This window comes from Boleophthalmus pectinirostris, unplaced genomic scaffold, assembly GCF_026225935.1.
Source record: "Boleophthalmus pectinirostris isolate CB_2022bp ecotype Guang Dong unplaced genomic scaffold, ASM2622593v1 HiC_scaffold_2, whole genome shotgun sequence".
NCBI lineage: Eukaryota > Metazoa > Chordata > Actinopteri > Gobiiformes > Gobiidae > Boleophthalmus > Boleophthalmus pectinirostris.
In genome coordinates, this window is record NW_026571152.1 from 16,278,041 (window position 1) to 16,304,490 (window position 26,450).

A 26,450-nucleotide genomic window follows, 5' to 3' on the forward strand; every position below is an offset into this window, starting at 1 on the left:
CTTTCTGCACCACTCAAATGAAGCTTGAGATGCTAGTGGTTATAGGAGGGAATTTGGAGCCAGCCTTTATATTACGAACAGGATTTGTTGACGAACAAAATAGCGAAAAAAAGCACCAGGATCATGTACAGCGGGTTAATACAAACATTTTAAGATCAAAATGACGAGGCTCACCGCAGCAGTTACAGAGAGAGGAGCGACAATATTCTAATGTAAGTCAATGGGAGATAGGAGCCAGAAGAGCCGCATCTGAGCTTCCTATTTGGAACGTGGCAGCTAGCGGGTTAGCTATGTCCATTTATATATACGGTCTATAGTGCAGTTTGTACGTGGCAATGTAAACAGGAAGAGGAGTTAACAAACAGTTTCTTCTTTAAAGGGACACTGTGTAACTTTTTGGTCAGCGAAAACTAACACAACTGACACGCTTGTTTATTTAAATGGGACTAATTTCCATGTGTAGTCCCATGGCAGGTTGATCTTAAGTCAGACTGCCACAAAAGCAGCAGTAGTGAAAGCAGTATAAGTATATTAGTTAATTGGGAAAGACACATTTTGCTCAAATACATGGGAGACAAGAATCTGATCTCTAATTATTCTAGTGAAAAACGGTGCCTCACACACAGATAAAACAACAGATATACCATCCTGACATACTAAGAATACAAGTGCAAACATGTAGGTCTTAAAAGTGCCATAAAGAATATTACAGTGATTAGAATGAGACCTAACCTGTCAGGAGACGGGAGTCAGTGAGAGTGCATTGTAGGAGCTTTCTAGGTAACTTCAAGTGTAACATGTAATATTGCACAATATTGTAATATATTATCAATGCTAATTAACTTGTCCATGAGCCTTTTCAAGGATTTTATTTAGGCTAACTTGCAAAATCCCTTAATTAAGTAGTTACAAGCTCTATTGAGGTTAGGGTCTAGCTGTTATAAAGTGATGCCGGATTTTCTGTGCTGACTAAATGGAATTGGAATATCACATGATTGTCGCAGCTGTGATTTGAGTTGTGGTTGGTGGTTAGGCGAGTGTTGTTGTGTCCTTGGGCAAGATACATTACCCACATGATGTACATAATATGAATGAGGTGTGTGCGTGTAGGTGTGGAGGTGAGTGATTGGTGGTTGTCACAATACTAACTAATTTCTCGTACTCGTACTACTAAAATATTACCATGTGCTCTAATATAGATGAAGAAAACCACACTAAAACAATTCAGGAAAAGTCAAACATTCCTATTTATGTGATGTTATCTAGTTTTCTAGTATTGATTAGTGTTTAGGTATCAGTGCTTTGGACTCCCTGTAGCACTAAATATCAGTTTGCCCAATAAGACACCCATGGAGGTTTTAAAACGATAAAACCTTAAATTAAAACTTTCATTCATAAATGTATTTACCAGAAGTAACTCAGTTTTTCCACAGCTCTGTTTTTTTCATATTGTTCGTGTTGATAGACTGATGCATCTCAAAGGATGTTGCACTTCCAGCTAGCACATTGTAGTTTGCCAATGACCTTTGTTTTTGGACATTCAGTCTCGATCCCTTTAAGACAGTGAGAGACAGGTTTAGCTGTTATTGTATTAACATCTGATATAGTATCTTTAAAACTTATGTCCAAAGTATCTAATAATTCAAACTTTTTATTGATCACAAACTTGTAAGAAAGAGCCATCTAAGTCACTGTTTGATGCTTTGGGATGAGAGGTGGTTGGCTGATCTTTGGTGGTCCTGTTCTAAAGAAAGTGGGCAAAAATGTATGTGAATAATTTGAAAATCAGGTAGACTACTTCACCTTTAAAGGAACATTTATTATGCAATTTTTGCCACTTCTCCAGTTAGAAAACCCCCCGGGATGAACGTCGAAATGTCTTCACTCCAAAACTTCGTCCAGTTGACAGAATACAATTTTCTTTTGTGATAGTTTTGAAACCATGTTATATTTTTGTTCTCTCAGCAAAAAAAAAAAAAAAAAAAATAAATAAACGACTTTTCTTTATTCATGCGTGTTTCATTAATCTAAAGTGGTCTTCCCTGAGCACTCAATAATGCATTTTCCCTGGACTGTTACGTCAAAGGAAAAAATAAAATAAATCCAGACTCGTTCTGTGCAGTTTTTAGGCCCATAAACCATCACTGGAGTCATTCTGGGTCAGACTGTTTTCAGCGCAAGGGTTGCAATGCCTAAATAGTATGTTTTTGAAATGCAAACAGTTTTAAGTTAGAAAATGTAAAAAAAACTTATCCCAAAGTGAGTACGTACTCATGTCTACCAGAAGTGCAGTGATGTGGACCTCTTTAATTAGCAACACATTTATTTATTTTTATTTATTTATTTATTCATTCGTTCATTTATTGTTTGTTTGTTTAATCCCCCTCTCTCCACAGAGCCTTTCTCTATGACCATAAAAACAGGAAGTGCCAGTGGTTATCCTTTGACCGGAACTCTCCAGGAGTCCAGGCCGTGCAGAACTTCAACTTTGACCTGTACCAGAAGAAAGGTGAGTATTTCCCCCTCTTCATCTCACCATCCAACACCACAGTTATCACTCCATACACAATAAAAAGTATACATATTTAGTGTCAATATTTAGGTCTGAAGAGGAAGGGCAGGGGCCAGTGTTGTGTTTATTGTAGATTACGTTAATTAGAGCTTGGGTTAAACTATGGAAAGTCCCACATTGCATTTCATAAGAGTGCATGACATGGGTGAATAGAAAGAAATTGTTAACTGTAATGTCAGAGTGGCGCATGAGAAGGTTGCTAGTTTGAATCACATCCAAGCAGTTATAGCTGGTGTGCCCCTGAGCAAGGCTACTACACTAGTTTGAGGGCTGAGTTGGGATAAGGGGTAGGTGAAAATGGAATATTTATGGGCTCTTGATGAGCAAATGTAGAATTAGTCAAAACATGAATGAATCAGTCAAATGAGTCTTCCTGGAATTGCCGTCAGATGTATCGAAAATCAGATACAAATCAATACTAAAACTAGTATCGAAACTAGTAATGAACTTTTCCTGAATAGCTTTGGAATAGTCTTGAGCTGTATCAGAGCAGATGGACCACTATGGAACCTTCCTGGACGCCTGAGGAATTACATTGGGAGACGGTATTGAGTATCGAGTCTATTCTGTATTATCGAAATCGAGTTTGAAATGACTACATCATGGTTGAATGTACAAATACATTAACAACTATAAATTAGAATTACATTTTTATTTAGGCCTTTGTTTTTGTAACTAAACTAAAAATATATGAGAGGTTTTCATGTTTTTCTTACTTTGTTTTTTTGGACAGTACCTGTGGTCAAAATTTATCATACTTTTCTGACCCAAAAAAAAACAAAAAAACAACTATAATACTCTACGGCCCCTGTCCCACCAGGAAGTCAAATTATTAACTTCACCCTAACTGTCAAACTAGGGAAAACTAGGATAAATTTATAGTAGTTATAGTTATATTTATAGTAGGGTTAAAATATATAATAATTTTTATTTTACCCAGTGGATATATCCTGGAACAACTACTCAGCAGTTTAATAGTTAATCTTTCCCATGTCAACTGTTAACATCTTGGACTAACGTCGTGCACCTGATTTGAAAAGCAGACCCATCTTTTGGCATTGTCCCCTTTGTCAAACACAGGCAGTGATTCTTTCCAAACATGTCCTTCTGTCTGCTTTCCTCATTAAACATGCACATTAGGGCTGCACGATTCACCGCAAACAAATCAAAAAGGAGTTAGCATGCTCAAATATTCACACATCGCAAAAGGCTGCAATTATTTAGGTACAAATATTTCACAGTTTTGAAATGCATGGGTTGAATATGAGTATACTGAGTTATCCAAATGTGTTAAAAGTGCAGGTATTGCTTATTAAAACTAAATAGAAAATAATAGAGTCTGGATCTGTGTAGCCTGCACTTCTTATGGGTTTAAGAAAGGAACTACAATCACAACTGAACCTCTGTTGCCAGTGTCTTAACCTGCACGTAGAGACACATACAAGTTTTTCCCATTCTCTGTACAGGAACAGGTCATGCCTCATGTGAAACCTCAGAACCTCCAGAATTCCCTTACTGAGCTGTAGAGGCTGCACTAGCACTAGCAGTTAATGATGCAGCGGTAGGAGTTTCGGTAGTGACCACTTGGATCAGAGAGAGACATTTTAGATTTAAACCAACTGGAATGAAACTCATGTGAGCCTCATTCTTTTTTCTGATTGGATAATTGTCTTCAGAACAAAAAAACATAAATTTATAACAAAATTTGGCCATCATGCGCAATGTTTTTGTAATAAAAAATACATCAACATTGCAATTGTCATATGTAAAATTTATTTTGTACATGTTTACCTCAGGGACACAGATGGATCATATTTGTGGAATTTAAAATCTAAATCTTACATATCATTCCTTCAGGTTTGATCCAATCTTTTTTTTTTTTTTCCTTTTTTTTGATACTTGAATAACAACCATAACATTTACCAGTGTGTTTTAGCACATTTTTGATTGATTGCAAACAAATCTTCAGACTGTTCTTATTCGGATAAGCCAAGGAATGATTCATTTTGTCATTAGTGATTAGTTTAGTAATACATATGTCAGTCTTCTCTCAAATGTTGCATGCTCCAGGATGTGTTCTAAAATGACCTTTGTGGACTGTGGCTGAACGATTTATTTCTAATTGTAGTTTCCTGACAAACACTGTAATTAGATTTTCGATTTGTCTTTTAATTATAGCATTCTTGTCAAAATGTTCAAAACAGATCCAGAAGAACTGACAGAAAGACAAAGAACTGACAAATGAATACAAGAATCATATGTATGTCAGGTTTCAGTGTTTGTACAGATCTAAACTACAGGCTTAGCAGTTTTTGTGCAGAATGAGACTGGACATTTTGTTGTTTGTGGAGAAAATTATGGTACTTAAAAATGTGTAACCTTTGTGATATGCTAATTGCATCCATTCAAATTGAGATTTCTATTAGATTATGATTGATCTTGCAGCCCTACTGTGAACTCAGTCTTGATATAAAAACATAATATCTGCTCTCTCTTCCAGACTATGTGCGGGAGTGCATTGTGGGTACCGGACAGAGTTACCGGGGGCGACGATCGGTGACTGTGGACGGGGTCATGTGCCAGGCCTGGTCTTCACCCATCCCACATGAGCACAAGTAAGCCCCAGAAGATAAGATAAAATACAATAAAACAGAATAAATGCTATTATAATCATTCTAATAGGATTTTGCCATAGTGATTAACAATTACAAATCTACACGAAAGGTGTGATGGTTTTAAAGCAATGGTTTGATGAGTTGAAATAAATTATGAATATCTGATCTTGGTTTAAGTAGATTTGACTTGCCAATCAAGAAAAATATCTGTCAAAAATTACACTTTGAAATGAATTTAAGATTAGAAAAATTAATTATATTGAATTGAAAAAAGGTGTTTTCTTTCTTTGCTCAACACAGTCACAATAATCAGTTTGAAATGACAGCGCAATGCACATTTAATATCAAATACTTTATTGTGTATTTATCTTCTCAGTGTACAGTTATTATGTGCTGGAGAATAAAAGTGTGTAGTGATCTGTACTTCCTCTGAACCTGAAATAAGTCCCAGGCAAATCATTTTAATAAAAATCTACTCAAATCACGGCCAGATATTTGTAAGGAATGACTCCAAACTTGCTTAGATATTATGTTTTGCATTATATTCAAGTCAAATTTCAATAATTGGCAGAAAAATGTTTGTTTATACTGTACTGTATATCACCAATGCTCCTTATGAAGTTATGATAATTAAGTGTCACACATAAGTTAAATTAACAGCACATAAAAAACGTTATTTGTTTTGTTTTATTATTTATTTGAGACAGGGACAGTGCACAATTTTTACATTAAACTTAACAGGAGAAATGCATTGTACCAGGTTGTAGCACCAGGGCTAATTTCCTGGGCAGGTTCATTGATTGATTGTATTTAACTGACCTTGGCTATTAACTGTTCTTCATGGAGACCTATGTAGCATGTTTTGGGTTGATGGGGGAAACCGGAGCACCTGGAGAAAACCCATCCAGACACAGGGAGAAACATGCAAACTCCACACAGAAAGGCCCGGGCGACCCTGGGATCGAACCCGGAACCTTCTTGCTGTGAGGCATGAAGGTTCTAAATGTAACCCCAGTTCTCAGAGGGTGCACTACTTACTACAGTATTGCAGGCTTTCATCCACTGTTATTACTGCTGACATTTATTTATTATTTATTATTTGTCTGAATTTTTATAGCAGTGAGCAGAGGTAGGTGGTAGGTGACTCAAGAAAATGTATTGAATTTTACACAAGCCTCAAATGCAAGACAACGCAGTATTAGATTAGATTCATTAAAGACTGACTTGGAAGGAGACAACATTAGAGCTACTACTTTGAGTAAGCTAATGATGAGGGATTATGGTTAAAACTCGTAAAAGTCTATTTTACTGTGTTCCCTTTAAAATAATAAATGACCACACATTTTGCCACTCTTTTCAAACACAGTACACAACTTTTGTATCTACTGTTTGGATCTCGAAGTTTGCACACTCTTGTTAACTTTGTGTAATTAGCCAGTAGCCTGAGGCTGTGGCGTTAGCATTTTAGCGTGTGATTTATTAGGGCTTGATTGGGCTCCTGTGATCGCTCACTCATCTGCTCTTACCTCACTGTTATAGCGTTTCACAACCACCCCATCATTTCCTGTGGCCCTTTGTCCTGTTTATCTAGGTGTGCGCACATCTGTGGATTTCATTCACACACTATATCATATTCAATTCCATTTGGATCAGTTTGGTGTTAGGGGAAGGAAGGCGAGTTACAGATTGGAGGATAAATGTGAGTAAAGGGTCATAGTGAAGCTTTTATATTAGGTTTTATAGAGTGCATGGGCTGTCGTGAGTGATCCGTAAAGCCTAATTGGAATAGCATGAAGAGAATAGCTTTAACTGATCATTACTGTCTAAAAAATGTGGAAAAACAGAACTAGTTCATTTTAAATGGTTTGCAGTGGTCCACAATTATTCCTCACTTACCTTATGCAATCCGAGCATCCTAACCATTCACCACAATGAGTTTATGAGAGTTTTTCACAACAGAGCAGAGCGAGATTTGCGTGACTGTAAAAACAACAAATAGCATGCTAACACGCACTTCCTGGGTCGCACACAAAAATGCTTTCTAATTTGATGTGGACATTATTATTATGATTATTAGGACAAATTTTGCTCTAATACATGACACAGCACCTTTTACTAAGGGTAAAGACAATACCAAACCCCGGGGCCTAAGCATGGCCGTCCATGTAAGTCAGTGGGTCAAGCTCAATGGCGCATGTCTCTTGTTTAGCCTTTTGTGGCTAGGTACATCCAGTTGCTGCCCTTCAATTACAGGGAAGCTTTGAGAGCAGTAGAATTGAATCAAGACACTCTAACATAGGTACAAAAGTATCAAAAATCAGATAGTAATCAATACTAAATCTTGTATCAAAACTAGATAGTGATTTGAGCTGGTTTTGATTCATTTGATCATTTCTGTCACATTTACAGGACAGAAATGAACCTTTCCTGAATAGCTTTAGAATGATCTTGAGCTGTATCAGAACAAGTATAAGAGCACATAGATTAGTATATGCCCATAGTCAGGCTGGTGCCACCTAGTGCCTCCGCTCAGTTTCATTTCTCTCCAGCGACTAGGTCAGGAATTGGAATACACTAGACGGTTTGCAAGAACCCCGGAAGTTGTAGATCACGCACCGGCCAATCAGCGAAGAGCTGTGAAGCCATGATGTCAAACTCAAGCGCCTGTCTTGGTCCCTTTTGTGGTTCAGCACAACAGTAAACAAAGCAGTTGAGATGAATGTAGATGAAGCCATAAATTCTATGTTGGCAATGATAACCGAGATTTAAAGCTGGAACAAAGAGTGTTTGGTGAATTTTATTAAGGGGTAAAACATTATTGCCCTTCTTCCTACGGGATTTGCCACATTACATATGTCAAGACCAAATAGCAGCGATTGGTTAAATGAAAAAAAAATACCCGCTTACGAACGAATCGTAATGCTGCAAGGTCAGACGGTTTTTACAAAGTGAAACTGGCTGATGAATCAGGCTAATACCCCCATGGACCACTATGGAATCTACCTGGGCGACACCAAATGGTAATATAAAGAAGTACTATAAAGAAGTTCTATGATTTCATGTTGAAAATCACATTCTATTCTCTTTTTGATTATCACTGTGGTATCGGAATTGGCATCGAGTCCATCCCTTAGTATCCTTAGCATTCTGACAACACTATTAATCCTAATGTGAAGTGTCTTGCCCAAATACAAATTCTCTAGAATGGCAAATCACCAACCCTCTTTTAATAAGGAACTGTTCAACCAGAACCAGTTTGTCTCGTTTGTCTTTTGGCAAGGCACTTCACTCAACACTCAACACAATCACAGTTTTCAGTTATGAAATGATAAGGCAATGACAGTTTCTGTGGATAACTTCATGTGTTTTTAGCTTCTCCGTATACGATTATTCAGTGCAGGAGAATAAAAGTGCGTAGTGATCCGCTCCTTCTCGGGACCTGTTTATCAGTCTTTGTTAATTGAAAGCATGTGTTTTGTTATGGCTTTGGTCCCTGGAGTCATGGGAAAGCTGGCACACTCTTCATACCACAGACAACAGAAAAGGTCAAAACGCTGTTTATTTACCCAGCCAGTGTTTGGTAGTGAACCGCAGGCTAAATACCCCAGGGAGGAGTCACAAGCCGGGGTAAAAGACTATTCCGAAATGCTGAGGAGGAGCGCTTGCTTTGACATATGCTGTGGTGGAGTCTGTGGGGTCAAATATTTGTGTTAGTGGATTGTAGAGGATAGATAGTTTTGATGTATTTCCTTATAAACCTATTCTTATATCATGGCTACAGATTGGTCCAAAATATCCCTTAGAGAACCTATTATGCTGTTATGAGATTTTAACCATGTTATAGTTGCTCCCTTCCTCATTTACCCTCTCGGAGTTGTATTTAGCGTGATTCTTGTATGTTTGCATGTTTATTCTCCTGCATTCAAGACGCCACTGCTCCAATCTACCTCCATTTTCACAGCCACCGGCATACACCCACTGCTCTGTGCTAACTTTGTTCTCTAATTTTATGTTCCTAATTAGTGATATATTTAGGATTTTTGTATATTTTATTGCAATATTGCAATATCCAAATAATAACATAATGATCCAGAGTGTATCGTAGATTATATAGCAGGCAAACGTTGACCAATACAATGGCAGGACATGTCTTTCAAGCAAGACTTTCTTTATGTAGTCAATTATCTAATGGCAGAATACTTTTGAGTGAATGCTAAATTTAGTTTAGCATCTTAGAATCGCCGCTGGTTTAACATTAGGCTAAAAGAAATACAATGATGCATGATGACACAATCCTATACTGTGATTTAGTGATTTTCTGGCACTTAACTTTCAGAGTCTTACAGATACACACATACATACATACATACATACATACATACATACATACATACATACATACATACATACATACATAGGCTACATACATACATGCTTAACAATTGTAAAACTGTATCTAAGATGTGATAGTCATTGCCATATGCACATATCTGCAGACAGGCTTCCAACAGTCTGCCCCAAAACATCTGCAGCTTCTGAAGTTGCGCAAATGCATTAGAAATTTTTTAATTAATGGCAAAACAATGACTACTTATTTACTGTTACTACTACTAGGGTTTGCCACCTTGGATATTTATCTCCAGGCCACGTTATAGGTCTGATCTGTGGAGAGGTGAACCTTCTCACAGTAGGAATCCATGGTACTTATTGAGCAATAAACCTGTAATTGAATAACTGCAAGATAGATATGTTTAATGCCGTACTGTGAAACAATCCAGACAGACCCATGACTTAAGTTAGCAGACCCTCCACCGGAAAAGTTACACAGTAAACCTTGAAAAACATTGAGAAAATACCAGGTTATGGAAATTATACACCTCTCCAAAACATATGTTGTTTTCAAAAAGGTATGACTCATTGTGTGTCATAGTTTAGGTGGAACTTTTACTCAGACAGAAATTTAAAAAAAAACAACAAATGCAGTTATAAAGTCTTAGCTTTAGTACTGAGCAATATTTTATTAAGCTTTCTTTTACTAACATTTGACCTTCAATGTCAGTTCATTTCCACTGCAGCAAAGCACGTGAAATATCTTCTGTTCTGTGTTTGAAAGATTTGTTGAATTGTAGGTAGCATGTCCTTGGATGTTAGTTTGAAAACTTAACTTTTTCTACAGATTTTTCTCTGCATATTTCACACTAGTTTCAATGTCTTTTCTTTTAATCCAGTCCTGTGCACCTCCATGTTTTTAAAGTCAATACTTCTTGACTGGACTATTAAAATTGCTGTGCTCATAGTAGGATTGGCAAAAGAATCAAAAATTAGACACTAATCAATTCAAAACATTTCAAGACTTTTTTGTATCGATACTTTGATCAAAAAGTCACATTCTCAGGATAGAAATGAACCTTTCCTGAAAAGCTTTAGAATGATCTTGAGCTGTATCAGAACAAGTATGAGCACACGACTAGTATACACCCACGGCCCACTTAGTCAAGCAGAAGTCCTACTGACAGAACATGTCAAGTATATATATATATATATATATATTTATATATATATATATATATATATATATATATATAGATATATAGATAGATAGATAGATAGATAGATAGATAGATATATTTCTTTTAATTTACTCAAGTACATCTTAAAGTACATTTACATTTACACCTCTGTAGCCCCATACATACAAATATTTATTGATTTGTCTTTCGATTGCTTTTGTCAGGTTTATGGCGAGAAGGTTCCGGAAGAAGGACCTGAGGGAGAACTACTGCAGGAACCCAGACAACTCAACTGTGGGGCCCTGGTGCTTCACCACTGACCCCCGGCCCCACATGAGGCACCAGCAGTGTGGCATCCCCCAGTGCTCTCAGGGTGAGTCAGGCACAGCATGGGCGAGTTCTTGTGTGTGTGTGTCTTAATTTGTTAAAGGGCATTAAAAATATTAGATAGTTCTGCATCTCTTTTTCTCCAAAACACGTGTATGCCAATTGTGAAGGCAGCTGTTAGTGTCAAAATGAGACCGCTGTGTGCTTCTGTTAATTGACTGTGCACAGCACATGGATCTATTAAAATAACTGGATAGAGTAATGCTAGTCTGTAGCTGCCTCCAGTTGACGTAGTGGCCACTCACTGGTGGCCACTATGAGCGCAATGTAATTGCTTTTGTTTGGCTGACAGGGCACCTACAACATTCAAAAATCTTGAATTTTGTGGTGATTTTTACCTATTTTTAGATCATAAACTTTTTTTTGGCTCAAATTTTTCAGTTGTCTTGAAAAAACGCTTTATAATCCTTAGAAAAAGATAAAAATTGCCAACAAATCTGACATTTTTGAAAGTTGTAGGTACCCTGTCACCTGAACATGAGCAATTTGTGATTCCATTGCACTCTCTGAGAAAAATCCTCAAACAGCGCCTGGGGTTTTTTCCGTTGAAGTTCCAGTGAGTGGCCACTTCGTCAACTGGAGGCAACTACAAGCTCGCAGTACCCTATCCAGTTATTTTAATAAATCCATGCTTGGCACAGCAGCATGTTAGCTAAATCACTGTGCCCCAAAGCTAACAGTCATTTCTATTAAAATTGTAAATTATAAAATAAACAACCTATTAAAATTCTAATTAATGAACATCAAGACTGCCTGATTGTGTGTATGTGCAAAATACTTTTATGTTTTATATTTACTACGCCTCAAAATTAGCAATAGCATTAGCACTGAGACAAACATCTCTCTTTGTAAACACAAAAGTGTCCTCCGCCCAAGGATTCATTTGATGTATGTACTATTTAACAACATGTCAGTGACATCTATCCGCAGCTCCCAGTTCACTGCCTTTAAATATTTATTAATTTTAGCATGACTCAGCAATAAACACCCAGACACACAGGAAGTAGTGATGCAAACAGTGAGGTTGTCAGGTGCTGTTGTGAACAGAGCCCATTATAAACCATTTTTATCCTCCGTGAACCAGGGCGTTTCGCTGGTGCGCTATTAGCATGCTAACAAAACTTACCTCAAGCCTATGAAAAATTAGATAAGCAGTGTTAAATTAGGTAAACAATTAGGATGCTCAGTATTCATGTTAGGAATACTTTAAAATCAACTAGTTGTTTTAGTTAGTTTTTAATGTTTTTAGCGTTATTAACAATCAAGACCAATTTGTCCACTTTACTATAACATGTAATGTAGCTATAAAGCATCAAGAGAGCTTGTAACCCTGCTCACTCATCAAAAATATAATTGAAGTTGTGTTTTGCTTTAGTCACGCACATTTAGAGTAATACAAATAGTGAATTAAGAATGAATAAAGCTTTGTTATTGCTTAATTATGGGGTTAGGGTTAGGAGTTAGGTTTGATTGGTCAGTGCTATAAAATGGGTGGGGCTTAATGTTTTAATGTCATTACCTTCTCAGAAACATACCTGGAGTTGTGTTGTCTTTCCTTCACAAAAATGTTTAAGTAACCCTTTAATATTAGACTACTTCTCCAAAGCTCAAAATGCTCTGTTCCACCTTGTGATGTCACAAAGAGGTAGTTTTCACGTTAACAACTCCTTTTACCTGTAGTTCAGTTCATTCAAATGATTCTAGTGAAGGGGTATGGAGTTTAAAAACACAGTGGTCCACTTCATGTATCAACATGACATCACAAGGTGGAACAGAGTGCTTTCAGTTTGTGAGAAGAGCTCAGCCTAAATATAGAGGTATAGAAGGTGTTGAACGTGAGTGAGTGAATGAAACAAAGCACAACTCCAGGTATGTTTCTGATTATGACATATAACATTATAACATAGATTAGAAAATAGTGTAATGTGGGCTCTTTAATAATGGGACATGGTTGTAAGATTAGGTATAACATAATCCTTTAAAAACAGCTTGTTAACTTGGCTAAATTTCTCTGCTAATCCAGCTGGAGTGATATGACCCAGTTCTAATGGGTTCTGTTTTACCTGGGGTGGTGGGGTATCTTGTCATTAAACAGTTGGACCAATTAAAATAGCAATTGCTGTTTACAAAGTCACATACCCCGCCCATAGCTGCAGGGTATGCGTCAGGAATAAGGACATAAAGATGCTGTACCAGATTTTTATTTAAAACTGAAAATAACCAGATCTGGTTCAAAGCTATTTCTCATTTTATGCTTTCTGAGCATAGTTATTATTCACCATGATGAGTTTATGAGTGCTTTTCACAACTTTCAGAGACCAGAGTGATGTTTTATATAGGGTTTATGTCCAGATTTTCAAAATAAAAAAAACTGGGACATCCCTGGTTTGGGATGACTGGTATTAATCAAATTGTGAAAGAGTGCAAAATTAAGGAAAATTGTTATGCACTTGGCACTAATCTAAGTCAGTATAGTCACATTTTCTTTTGTGTTTTCGTCATTTTTAAGCAGCTTTTCTGTATTTTACCTAAACAAACGACAATTTATGCTTCTCTTTACTGTTGGCAGGTATCAGATTGGTCAAAAATAGGGACATTTCATGTATAAAACTGGGACAAATCACTGGTTAAATATGCTGGGACAGGGGACACAGGGCTCAAAATTAGGGCTGTCCTGGGTAAATGGGGACATCTGGTCACCCTAGTTTTATAATGTTAACAACAACTAGCAACTTCTTGATGATCAGACTATAAAACTATTAATAATTAGTTCCGAACAGTACACAGCTGACTTATTTGAACCTCAGAAACCGCTTAAACAAAATACATCTGCACAGGTCAAGACAAATGTTGCTCAAATACATGCAAGGAAAATCAAGTACAGTTGAGTACAAAATATTGACCTATATTGTAGATAATTTCACTTTTTGTTCAGTAGGTAGTTGGCAGTTTCGTAGAGTTTAAAAACACAGTGGAGCACTTGATGACATCAAAAGGTGGAACAGAGTGTTTTCTGTTTGAGAGAAGATCTCAGCGTAAATATGCAGGGTTTGTGAGTTAAATATGTGTGAATGAAACAAAACACAACTCCAGATATATTTGTGATGAGGTAACAACATTATAATATAGATCAGGAAAAAATGGGCCCTTTAAATACAAGCTGACATCTCTTCCTATGATCGGTTAGTTTATTGTCCTAGTCTTGTCAAACCTGGAACCCTCATGCTGTGAGGTAAAATAGCTTTCCACTTTGCCACTGCACCGCCCCTTTGTGCCAGGTTTAGCTCTCAGCCACACATCCCAAAATTTGACATCCTTTTTATCACTGCCCATTCTGCTCTCCAGCTCACCAGTTGCCACTTGATTGTCTAATTGTGGTGAACTTGGCAACAGCATCGCCCTTTTTCACGAGCTAATTTTACATTTTGTTAAGTGTACCCTGAGGCCAGCTATAGTGCTTTCCAGGTGTGGGCTTCAGCTCACCCAGTCTGCTCCCATCTCATCACTTTTGAGTTTTAAAGGCTTTAAAGCTAAAGGTGGCCATGTTGGAATGTAGTTGGACAAGGCTGATACCAGTATTTTGTGTGAAAAATAATTAGCTTTTTTACTGTAGTTGACTGCAGATGTTGAGTAAGCACATAGAGGTAACAGCTGTAGATTTTCCAAAATGTGAAATGTCAAAATTTCCAATACTGATTAATGGGGAAACAAACAATTACAAAAAAAAAACAAAAAAACATAGTGAGTTATTAAACCATTAAAACCCCTTTTACCAGAGGTTTTTACATGTCTTTGTCTTTGTTTTGTAATATTGTAGAAGCAGCTCTTGAAGTCAATATAAATCCGCTGTGTGCTGTGTTCACTGACAGATAATCAGGAAGTGTGTATTAGCATGGTAATTGTTTACCATGATGATAAAATCTGAATTCTGAACAACTTTATACCACTGTAAAATGTATACATATGTTTTGGCCTTCTTTCACTTTCTTTTGGATTAGCTGCCTGCGCACTCTGCTGAAAATAGTGAGGAGTGAAGCCTTTTGAGAAAATAAAATAGCAGCATGGTTATAATTGTGAAATGGTGCAAAGATATAAATGATTTATAAAAATACATCTCTTAAAAGTTATATATTACACAAAATAAACTCTTGTGGGCTTTAAGCCATATTAGAATGTAGTTTCTTCATCAAAACATACCTTTTGTTTCATTCACACATGTCTGAGCAATCCTTTATTATTTTATCTACATCTCCAAAGCTCAAAATGCTCTGTTCCACCTTGTGATGTCATGAAGCGATAGGTTTTAAGTTAACAGCTACATTTTACCTTTAGTTCAATAAAGATTGGCAATTCCAGGTCTGAAATAATCCAAATGATTCTAGTGAAGGTGTATGGAGTCTAAAAACACAGTGGAACACGTCCTGTATTACCACCACCAAATGTTGTGTTTTCTGTTTGAGAGAGGAACTCAAAACACAACTGCAGGTATGTTTCTGATGATGAAACAACATTATAACATAGATCAGGAAATAGTGTAATAAGGGCCCTTTAAACAGATAGAGACAAAAAGAACTGGAGACATGCTCAGCTACATAACAAAACATTAGCAAAGTCACTAAGTCGCTAAATGTAGCTAATGGGCCAGCCTTGTTTACAAGGAGTTAGCAGCTGTTTTTGGTTCACTGCAGCTCAAAGCTTTTGCTGCAGTGACTCACCTAATGTCAAAAAAAGCTGTCAATATTAGAATAGTGCTAAGGTATAAGGTAAGCTCTGAATGAAGAAATGAAATCAATCAAGTTACACTGCATAATACACAATACAACACTGAAGAAAGAATAGGCCCAGGAAATGATTGAATGGCCAAGCCTCCAGACTGTTCCTGTTTGACCTGTAAATCAGTGTGTTTGCATAGCCACTTTAAGATCCTGTGATCACAGATTGTCTCCAGATATAAGCATAATCCCCATCTGATTGACTGTGATTACAATAGATAAGGTCAGAAAAAGGTGCATGTATTAAAAGGGCCCATATTGCACTTTTCTGATTTATGTTATAATGTTGTTTCCTTACCACAAACTTGCCTGGAGTTATGTTTTGTTTCATTCACACGTTTAACACACACGCCCTGCATATTTAGGTTAAGTTCCTCTCTCAAACAGAAAACACTCCATACTCCATACACATTGCTAGAATCATTTGGATGATTTCAGACCTGGAATTGCCAATATTTACAAAACAAAAGGCAACAAGTTAACTTGAAAACTACTGCTTCATGACATCACAAGGTCATGATGGGCCTTTAAAGGGAATGTTTAAACATTACCTCTATTTGAATGTATTAAGAACAAGTGGACTGACTAGACAAACTAGTTCTACCAACAATTTGCTAAATCAGTAGTTGCCAGCTGAGGCCCTGTGACTCCCAGGGGTACTGTTTCTATATTACACACAGTGGATTCTGGTGAGATGTTAGCCATGTTTGAATGTTGTTACCTCCTCAAAAACATACCCAGAGATGTGTTTTTGTTTCATTCACACATGTTTCAGTAATCCTTTATTATTAGACTGTTTACATCCCCAAAGCTCAAAACCTTTTGTTTAGAAGAGATTGGAAATTCCAGGTCTGAAATTATTCAAATGATTCTAGTGAAGGAGTGTTTTTTTTTTGTTTTGTTTTTTTTTTGTGAGAAGAACTCAGCCAAAATATGCAGGATGTGTGTGTTAAACATGTGTGAATGAAACAAAGCACAACTTGTTTTTGATGTTTTTGATGGGGAAACAATATTATAACATAGAATAAAATCTCCTGGACTCGGTTGCTCAAACACTTATCCACTCCTGCATTACCTCCCGCCTGGACTACTGCAACAGAGTCCTGCTGCCAGGGTTCTCACTCACACCAGGCCCTGGCAGCACATCACGCCCACTCTCACCCTGCACCGGCTTCCCATAAAATACCATATGCCAAATACGGATCCAGTATAAGATTCTTTCTCGCACCTACAAGTCCCTCCACGCCCAGGCCCCTCAGTACCTCTCAGACCTGCTCCAAACCTGCACACCCTCCAGAACGCTCCGATCCTCCTCCTCCTCTCAGCTCTCCATTCCCTGCTCCAGGTTGTGGACCATGAAGAGAGAGCCTTCTGTGTCCAGGCACCTGCACTCTGGAACACTCTCCCTCCACACATACAAACTGCTGAAACCACTGATCAATCCAAATCACCTTCTCAAAACATTTCTGTTTTATCTGTCTTTTAATCCCACCTAACCACACTCGTGTGCGTGTTATTGTAAAGCACTTTGGGTGTCTTGAAAAGCAGTATATAAATGGAAGATATTATTATCATTATTCTTGCTTTTTTTTTTTTTTTTACTAATTTCTTATAATAGATCCTAGAAGAATACTTTGAAAATGTATTTAGTTACAGAGTACTGAATACCTAAATAAAATGTATTTTATGATGTATTCGGTTACTTAGACCAATCAGCTTATTGTATTCGAATTCTTAGAATACTTTTACACCAAGTTGCATTAAATTATAATGTAAAAAAAACATGACATGTAATTACAAACCAGAATGAGAAAATAGTGTTATATGGGCCTTTTAATCAAGTAGTGTAGGCAGACAATAATAAGAATAGAAACAGTAAGATCTAGTGATTCAAAACTGCCAAACTCCAGCATCCCAACCAAACAATTCCTCGAATATAACATATTATACTTTGTCTTAAATTAATAAACATAATTAAACCAATTTTGAATACCCCAGAACAATAATAGGCTATGTATTTATTAACTAATCTCATATAATGGATACTGTGAATGCTGTTTCCAAACGTATGACTCAATATCTCTTCAATAACAAAAGCTTTGATAAAAACAATTAATTACAGGCCAGCACATGACATGTTCTTGGGTCATCCAGATCGCAAAACAACAATGACTTTTATTTTAATGGAACGCAGAAGATTACTGGAACAGGATTTGTACAATATTAGGTGGTTGTAATGAAAACCATGTGCCACCCGGCCACGCACACTGCTCCGTCATGACAGCAACTAACTCATGAACATCTGCTTCTAATCTCTGGTCCTGGCTTTGTTTACACTAGCTAACGCGCACTACCCGCCGCTCAGCTAATCGTGCCGGCTTTGAACCAACAGAGATGCTAGCTAGGGCCTCATTAGCGTGACATCTCAGCTACAGTATATGTCATCCCATAGAGTGCGTTAAAGGTGCATTGTGTAACATCTCAGGCTGGGTATCCGCTATTGCTTTGCCTGTAACACTCCACAGTATGGAACTAAACTTATGTAAAATGCATTTGTTCAATTGTGGGGCTTTCTATTGATTAAAAATACCTGCATGGGATCACCTCTTCACAGATCTCAGCTGTAAATTGGCCTGGTGGTGTCTTCTGCTTGTTTCTATGGACATTGAAAGGTTTAATGCCATACTTTGGAATATGAGAGGTTACTCATCTCCATGGAGATGAGTAACTGGTGGCCCCAGTTACTTTTTTATCTATGGCTATATTTATATGACGGTCTGAAAAGAAGACGCAAAAGTGTCCATGTGTCTTCACTTTTTAGACGAGCGTTTCGGGAGGAAATCTGCGTGCGTACGGTGACGCAAAAGTGTGTCGAATTTGATTGGGTATGAATGCCAGGCGGCTAGGTGGTGATGCATGTGACGTAAATGCATACGAGATGTAAGCAGATCTGACCAGAGTTTTGCATCTTGGGCAGTGTAGACAGAAATGCTACGGTGGAGTGTATTCAACTTTTACACTCTGGAGGGTGGTTTCAGATTTTTTTTTGCATTTTTAAGCCCCAAAAACGCCATCACCGTCTAAACGAAAGGCACTTCTGATAAAATATTTTCTCATTCTCATGTAAACAGGCGCTATACTACGTTGTTTCCTCATCACAAAAAAGACCTGGAGTTGTGTTTTGTTTCATTCACACACGTTTAACGCACAAACCCTGCATCGTGGAATGGAATTTCCAATCTCTAAATCGCTAAACTAAAGGTAAAAGGGAGCTGTTAACTTGAAAACAACCACTTCAGAGCATTTTGAGCTTTGGAGATGTAGACAGACTAATAATAAAGGATTACTCAGACATGTGTGAATGAAACAAAACACAACTCCAGACATGTTTCTGAGGAGGTAACAGCATTATAAGGTTACAAGAGTCAATTTATGTAATATAGGACCTTTAAGCTATGTTATGTGTTATGCTGTTTGACCTACAGCTAAATATTTACAAGGGTTTTTATAACACATTTTTGACTAACTGTGAAAATGTGCCAAACAGACTCATTACAGCAGAACAGAGGTTTTGTAATTGTTTTGTTTGTCTTTGCAGAGCTTGCCCATTCGTGATTCTAATGTTAACGCTAAAAAGGTTATTAATTAGCTAAATAAACTTTTACTGAGATTAGTGTGTTAGTGGGTCATGATAATGGTCTGGAAGCACATTGTGGAATGAAGGAGCTAATAAATATGGCAAAAACAACAGCATAGTTGGTGAGGTGGTTTGGTCCAACCTAAATAAACAGGAGTTTTGTGCAAATGAAATAAAACACAACCCCAGTTATGTTCGTGATTAGGAAACATTTTAACAGAGCAGAAGTCTCAGTTTAGACCTTAATAACTCCATTGAAAGAAAATGTTGCTACCAAAATCCACGGAGGGAGCAGTGGTGGATCATAACAAAGTAGTTAAGTACTGTACTTAAGTATACTTTTAAGTTATCTAAGTAGATATTTTTAATCTCTTATTTACTCTTTCAGGGCAGTTATATAAATCAAAAATATTATACAGTAAAAAAGGAAGAAAATAAAGATGGGGTCTTATATATCTATACATATTTTCATGCATGTACACATATGTATACATACATACATACACACACACGCGCGCACACACACACACACACACACACACACATACACACACACACATATATATATTCATACCTGCGAGCTACCTCCCGACATCTCGGCTATTATTACATCCCTATCCCAATTAAGACTTTTCTTTGGGCAATTAACTGTCCGAAACAAAGTAATTTTTAATTTTTTAATGTTTTTTTTTTAATCCCGTGTGCACCCATTATCACCTCCTACCCCTCCCCACCCAGTGAGTGCTTTAGTTACCTCTCGATGTAATATTTGGAGTTATTCCGTCTGCTTAAAGAAGGGCTCTCATATCTCATTGAATGTTTGTATTTTTCCTTTAATCTTCTATATAAGGCTCTCATAGGAATCGGTTTCAGATAAAGTTGTAAACCTTTCTGTATATGTGGGGATCTCAGGTGTCTTCCAACACTGAAGGATCACTCACTCTCTTTGCTGAGAGTGCTCACTCTCTTTTACCCATGTTGTCTTTTTATAACTCTAGTTTTCCTGTAAATGCATAGGGTTGGATTAGAAAATATTTAAGCCTATAACTTTACTAATTTTTTTTAAAATAATTTTCTCCCAATAGGTTTTGATATTAGAGCATGAGAATGATATGAGTTGTGCTACCACTCTCTAGATTTCATCTCCAACAGTGATTTGAGCTGATAAACCCTGCTCCATGTATCTTAACTGGTGTCCAAAAAAGTCTATTGAGGATTTTAAACTGAATCAGTTTAGATGCAGCATGTCTCATAGGAATCAACATTTTTTTTATTATTATTTTTTTAAATCAATGTGGCTCATTCCTTTCCCCCAAAGTTTATCTTAAGATCTTTCTCCCATGCCTTCTTTAACCCATCATTAACAATCCCCCCCCATTAAAAAACTGTAAAAGAGGCCCACTGAATGTGGCATTGATTTTTTGTATCCTTTTCTCTTCTTGAAGAAATACATAGCTTGATGGGCGCATGGTGTGTAATACCTATTGTGCCTATGTTACAGTTATCTATGCAGTTAATTAAAGAGTGAGATAACAAAAAGTCTATACAGGAGAAACAGAGAGTCTGTTTAAAAAAAAAAAAAAACAGATCATAGGGAAGTCCCCAAAGTCTTTAATATTGTAGAAAAATTATGGATCTTCCTCATTAGGTACATAAATATTGCTCAAAATAATAATAATAATATATGGTTTGATATATGAGCCAAACTAATAATAGTCCTATCATATTTATCTTTGCATTCTTAATTTTGTAAATGTTCAAATATGGAAATTAAATGTTCTGTATTTGAACACTGTTTTTGAGAATAATATGGCCACACCTCTTTTTTTCAGATTTAAATTGTTTTGGAGCGTATATCCAATTCATCTGTCTCTAAATCTAACTGTCCTTTTCTAGGAGTTGTATTTCCTGGAGCATTATTACATCAGCCTTCATCTGCTTCAAATAATTCAATACTTTATGCCTTTTGACATGTGATCCTAAACCGTAAACATGCCAAGATATGAAGTTTATTACCTTGTTTGATATTTTACTTTAGATTCTAAATGTTCATAATAAAAAATAAGTATTATTCTTGCAGAGTCTAAGTCTATAATGTATAGATAGGTGTGCTCAAATGAATGATGCCCTTCCCCTAGCTGGAAATTTTCTACAGCTTTTTTTGCGATTAAAGGGTCATCAAAGTGCTGTCATTGTCCTCCCGTGTTGATCCAAAGTACAGCAGGGAATTGCATTGAATAGCGCAGCCCTTTATGCACTCGGGCTTGATTGGCCTTGGTGAACTGTCTTGTTTTCTTCTGTACTTCTCTGGTAAGATCCACGAAACGTCCACTTGAGCGTCTTTCCAGTGAAATTTCTTGACATTTCTAGCCTTAAGTTGTATCTTTTCTCTGTCCATAAAACTCAGAAATCTTACCACGATGTACCGAGGCAGATTTCCCCACTGCTCCCGTTTGTGTCCCGGGGGACATGGTGGGCTCTTTCAATAATTATGTCATCTATAGATTCTCCTGTGTCTTTAAATAGACAGTTCAAAATATTTTTCATACATTCCATCTCAATTTCCCATCCCCTTGGCCCTCCAGTACTGTTCTTAACCGTAAATTGCTCCTCCTGCTGTAGTTTTCATGGTATTCAACCCGAGTCTGGAGCTGGGATACGATCGTGCTCATACTCTGCACTTGACTAGTCAGGATTTTGTTGTCATCTTCGAGTCGTGAGACTCAGACACTCTCATTCCCAGTTTGTCTACTTTCATGGTTACGTGAGTCATTCCGTCCTTGACAATCACCACATCGGCTCCTACTTTGTGTGTTTCTTCCTGTACGTTCTGTATCATGAGGTGCACTTCACGCAGAAAGTTTACACTCTCACTAGAGAGTCTGTTCAGCAAGTCTTCCTCAACACTCTCGTGACGCATACGGTCGCTGTCATCCGCAAGTATGTCTTCTAGATTGTAAGCGTCGCTAATCTTGGTACCATCCACTGAATCATTGGTGGCATCGGGTGGTGTAGCCCGAGTGGCCCAGAGCTGATCAGTTTTTAGACCTTGTGTGTTCTTAGTTTTCCACAAACTTTTCATAAGCATTGGTGCTTCTCTTTTTCTTTTTTTCTCTTTTTCCACTTGGAAAATATATCAACTTTATGTTTCAGAGAGGCAAATTTGAGCACAATTGAGGAGGTGTTTCAACATATTCAGAGCGTTGCTGCCACCCACATCATCACCGGAAGTGCCACTTGGTCCTCACTTAAGTAGATTTTAAAGTGAATATTCTTTACCTTTACTGTACTTCATTTGAGAAAAAGATATATGTATTTTCTCCTACACTACATGTTTGAACAGGACTGGAAAGTAAAAGGTTTTTTTTTTTATTATTATTATGTGAGACCTGCTGAAAAGGCTGAATTTTATTATTATTTTTGAACACATTTGTGGTGTGAGCCAACAAAAATATTCAAATAAAAACAGCTAGAATAAAAATATTCTGCTGAACAAGTTTCAGCACAAATTTTGATCAAAATCATTTTTTACTCTTTATGTACATTTATAAACGGGTACTTTAATACTTTTACGTTTTACTTTTGCATGTCATATTTTACCATTATTGAGTATTTTTTGCTGCATTATCTGTACTTACTTGAGTACTTCTTCCAATGTGGGTTGGGAGAATGAATATATTTAAAATGAATCTGTTGCTGACTTTATGGCTGCAAGAACATTCCTCAGCTTTCTTGGAAAAAAAAAAAAATCAGTTCAGTGTGTGTATTAACAATTTCAGTTTTTCTCCTTGTGTCTAGTGGAGTGTATGACCTGCAATGGGGAGGACTACAGAGGACCCATGGACCACACAGAGACTGGGAAGGAGTGTCAGCGCTGGGACCTGGAGGAGCCCCACAAGCACCTGTACCATCCTAAATGGTAACCGAGAACAGGCTCTGATGCTCTGCTGCTTAAAGGACCCATATTATGCTATTTTCTCATCTATGTTATAAGGTTATTTTCTCATCAGAAAATGTCTATACATTTCGATCAGTCAATCTTCAGGTCATGACCTGACAAAGATCCACCGATCTAAACATCATTAAATGCAGTTTGGGAGTAAGTGTGCAGGCTTTGTCTCACTTTCTATGTTTCTCACTTTCTACATTTTACTTAAATACTTTTACTACTTTCTTTCTACCACTGTTACTTCCTGGTTGGGCAACAGATATGACAGATGCAGAGATACTTCTACGTATGTAGAGATAAACTGTTGCCTCAGATCTAAATATTATAGAGTAGTTATGATTAGACTAATGAGAATAAATGTATTATGTTCAAATTGTTTTCACATACATTTTCACATACATTTCCTTTGCAACTTTTTTCTACAATCTGCCGTGTAACTGATGTAAAGCTATGATAAACATTTACCACAGATACAGTCCCCCCAAACCAAGTAATAAAGCATGAAAACCTGCCATATGCACTTATGTAATGTCCCGGTTCACAGGGTCAGATTTACAGTCATCGTAATAACACGTTTATGCCATAATGAGGTCTAATGACAGGGCATTTAGTCTGGAGATTAGCAGATTAGGAGACAGAGATTTTCCCTTTCGTTCAAGGAATTCAGGAAAGCTCTAATGTCATGTTGTGGGATAAACTTTGGCTCTGCTCATAGATCTTTAGCAAACCAAACTTATAAAGACATTGCATCAAACAATAGCTTAAATATACTTAAGGTTAACCATCTCTTTTGATATTGTTATCCTTTTCTAGAATTGGGTCAGGAGTATATTTGGAGCATTGTCTATTGTTATGGGGGGAACACAGGGATGGAGCCTGTTCTTGTCTATAAACTAGGATTTTCAGTGCTGACAAGCTGTGTGGCCAATATGTATTTAGTATATTTTTGTCATGACTGCAAATATTGAGAATAGCTTTGGAAAGCTGTGTCTTGCCCGTGGACACAACAATAGCTATTTTTCAAGCATTTGTTGATCAAATTAGCAATGATGCTTGTCTCCTTTTTTTTATACATATACATATATATATCACTGTTTCCAGTAGAGAGCTCAGGGAGAGATTAGTTTAGCAGTTTTTTTGTTCAGTCCCTTGCAAAAATATCCCAAGTATTTTAAACATACAAAAAGATTTATTTATTTATTTTTTATTTTTTTTTTTTGAAGACTTTCACAACATAACAATCTTGGGAAATTGAAATGGGGTGATTTTTGAGTGCTCATTGATTTTTGATACCGATTGATATTTTCAATTCTGATACTATACATACTAATATTTATTTCCTGTAAACTACAACAAAATATGGTAATTGTGTTATGTAGTTGTTATTTATCCCTCAAGTAGCTACGTAACGACTTTGTGTAAATGAAAGTTCAAACATTATGAGCCTTTCTGGACCGACTTCAACCAACAAATTGCCTTATTACATCAATTTATCTGTACAAACAAAACATTGTCTGAACTGATATTAGGAGGCCAGTCCAGCAAATCATCGGTGCTGATATCCAATATGAGTTTTGAATCGATGCATCCATACCCACAAAGGGAGAATATAGTTTACAGGATTACATTAACAAGCATGTATGAATCAAAATTAGACTCCAGGTATGCCAATTTTGCATGGCACGTCCCCTTTACTGTACATAGCCATTTACAGTTGTTGGTGATTAGCATGCAGGGTGACTGTATGTGCATCGGATGGAAAGGCAGAGCCAGGTGGTCTGGATTAGAGGGGACTCATTAACACGTGCTTAATCATCCCTGGGTTTGTGTAGCTGTGGCCCCAGTCTGCTCATTGTACTAATGTAATATAATGAGGGGCTCCGGGGCCTGACGTTCTCGGGGCCCCAGGCGATGGACCTATATATTCCACCAGAGACCACAGACAGGGGGACACGATCAACACAACACCTGTACTACTCTGGTTTATTATCCATACGCTCCCTAGAGTTCAGTGCACAGATGGCGGTGGTACATTTGAAGTGCTATTCATATTGTAGTGGTATACAGCTGATAATATGTGGCATGGGAGGGACTCAGAAACATAAAACGAAAAAGGTCCTGGGTTCTATTTTCCAGGTACCATGAATACAAATTATGTCCATGAGAACGAGAGATGTCATTTTAACATAATTCCATTCATAATTTTGACCCCACAAATCAATAATTCATATTTGTATTGTTATTAGTACTGATTTTTGGAACTATAAAAGATGTAACTCACTAACATGTAACCCTTTTTATTTAAACATGTGAAAAAAATCTCACCACAACAGACAAAAACCATTAAAATACAATGTACAGCTCGTAATTGACTCTATATACAGTTCAAATAAATGTTACATCATTCATTCTTTATCAGATTCACCCAACTTAAGTTCCCTTTTTATTACCTAAGAAATGTTTCTTGTGCAACAACATGAATTTGAAATATTTCTGAGAGCTCACAAGAATCCATCTGTTCTGCGTCAGTGTCTGGGCTATGGACCAGGACAATAAACACAAAGGGGAAAGCTTTTTGAACCTTTGTTTTATTTATAATTTTTTATTATTATTAAGGATTAAACAACAAGCATTAAATAGTTTTAACGCACCAATGCTAGTCTTGTCAGCACTGAGTGCGTTAAAACACACTGCTCTGACTTGTGTAATCCGCTTATACCATGGTTCCACAAACCGAAAATAATTCACTTTTGAATCAGACAACTGGTAATATTTATGTGTGTACAGAAAGAACAACAAATAATAATCACACAAATGTTCACATGGAAGACATAGAAGACGGATTAAAGCTTCAGCTCCTTTATTGCAACTGGTCAAATAAATTTCACTCACGCTGAGCACTGATGTGATTGACCAAGAAGTTTAAGGGGTAAAAAGTGTCTTTGTTTGGGCATAGAGCTACATTTAAGAGAACATTTAGTGAATTATGATATGACAGTTTTACTAAA

The 26,450-nt window shown here is 37.0% G+C and overlaps 1 protein-coding gene across 1 annotated transcript in view; it reads left to right on the forward strand.

Annotated features, from left to right (window-relative positions):
• Window positions 1-26,450, forward strand: part of LOC110166846 (hepatocyte growth factor) — a 70,821-nt gene that overhangs the window by 12,734 nt on the left and 31,637 nt on the right. The window contains exons 3-6 of the mRNA XM_020932166.2: window positions 2,397-2,509; window positions 5,073-5,187; window positions 10,922-11,070; window positions 23,292-23,412. Coding sequence (XP_020787825.1) covers window positions 2,397-2,509; window positions 5,073-5,187; window positions 10,922-11,070; window positions 23,292-23,412 — 498 coding nt within the window. The remainder of the gene's footprint in view (window positions 1-2,396; window positions 2,510-5,072; window positions 5,188-10,921; window positions 11,071-23,291; window positions 23,413-26,450) is intronic.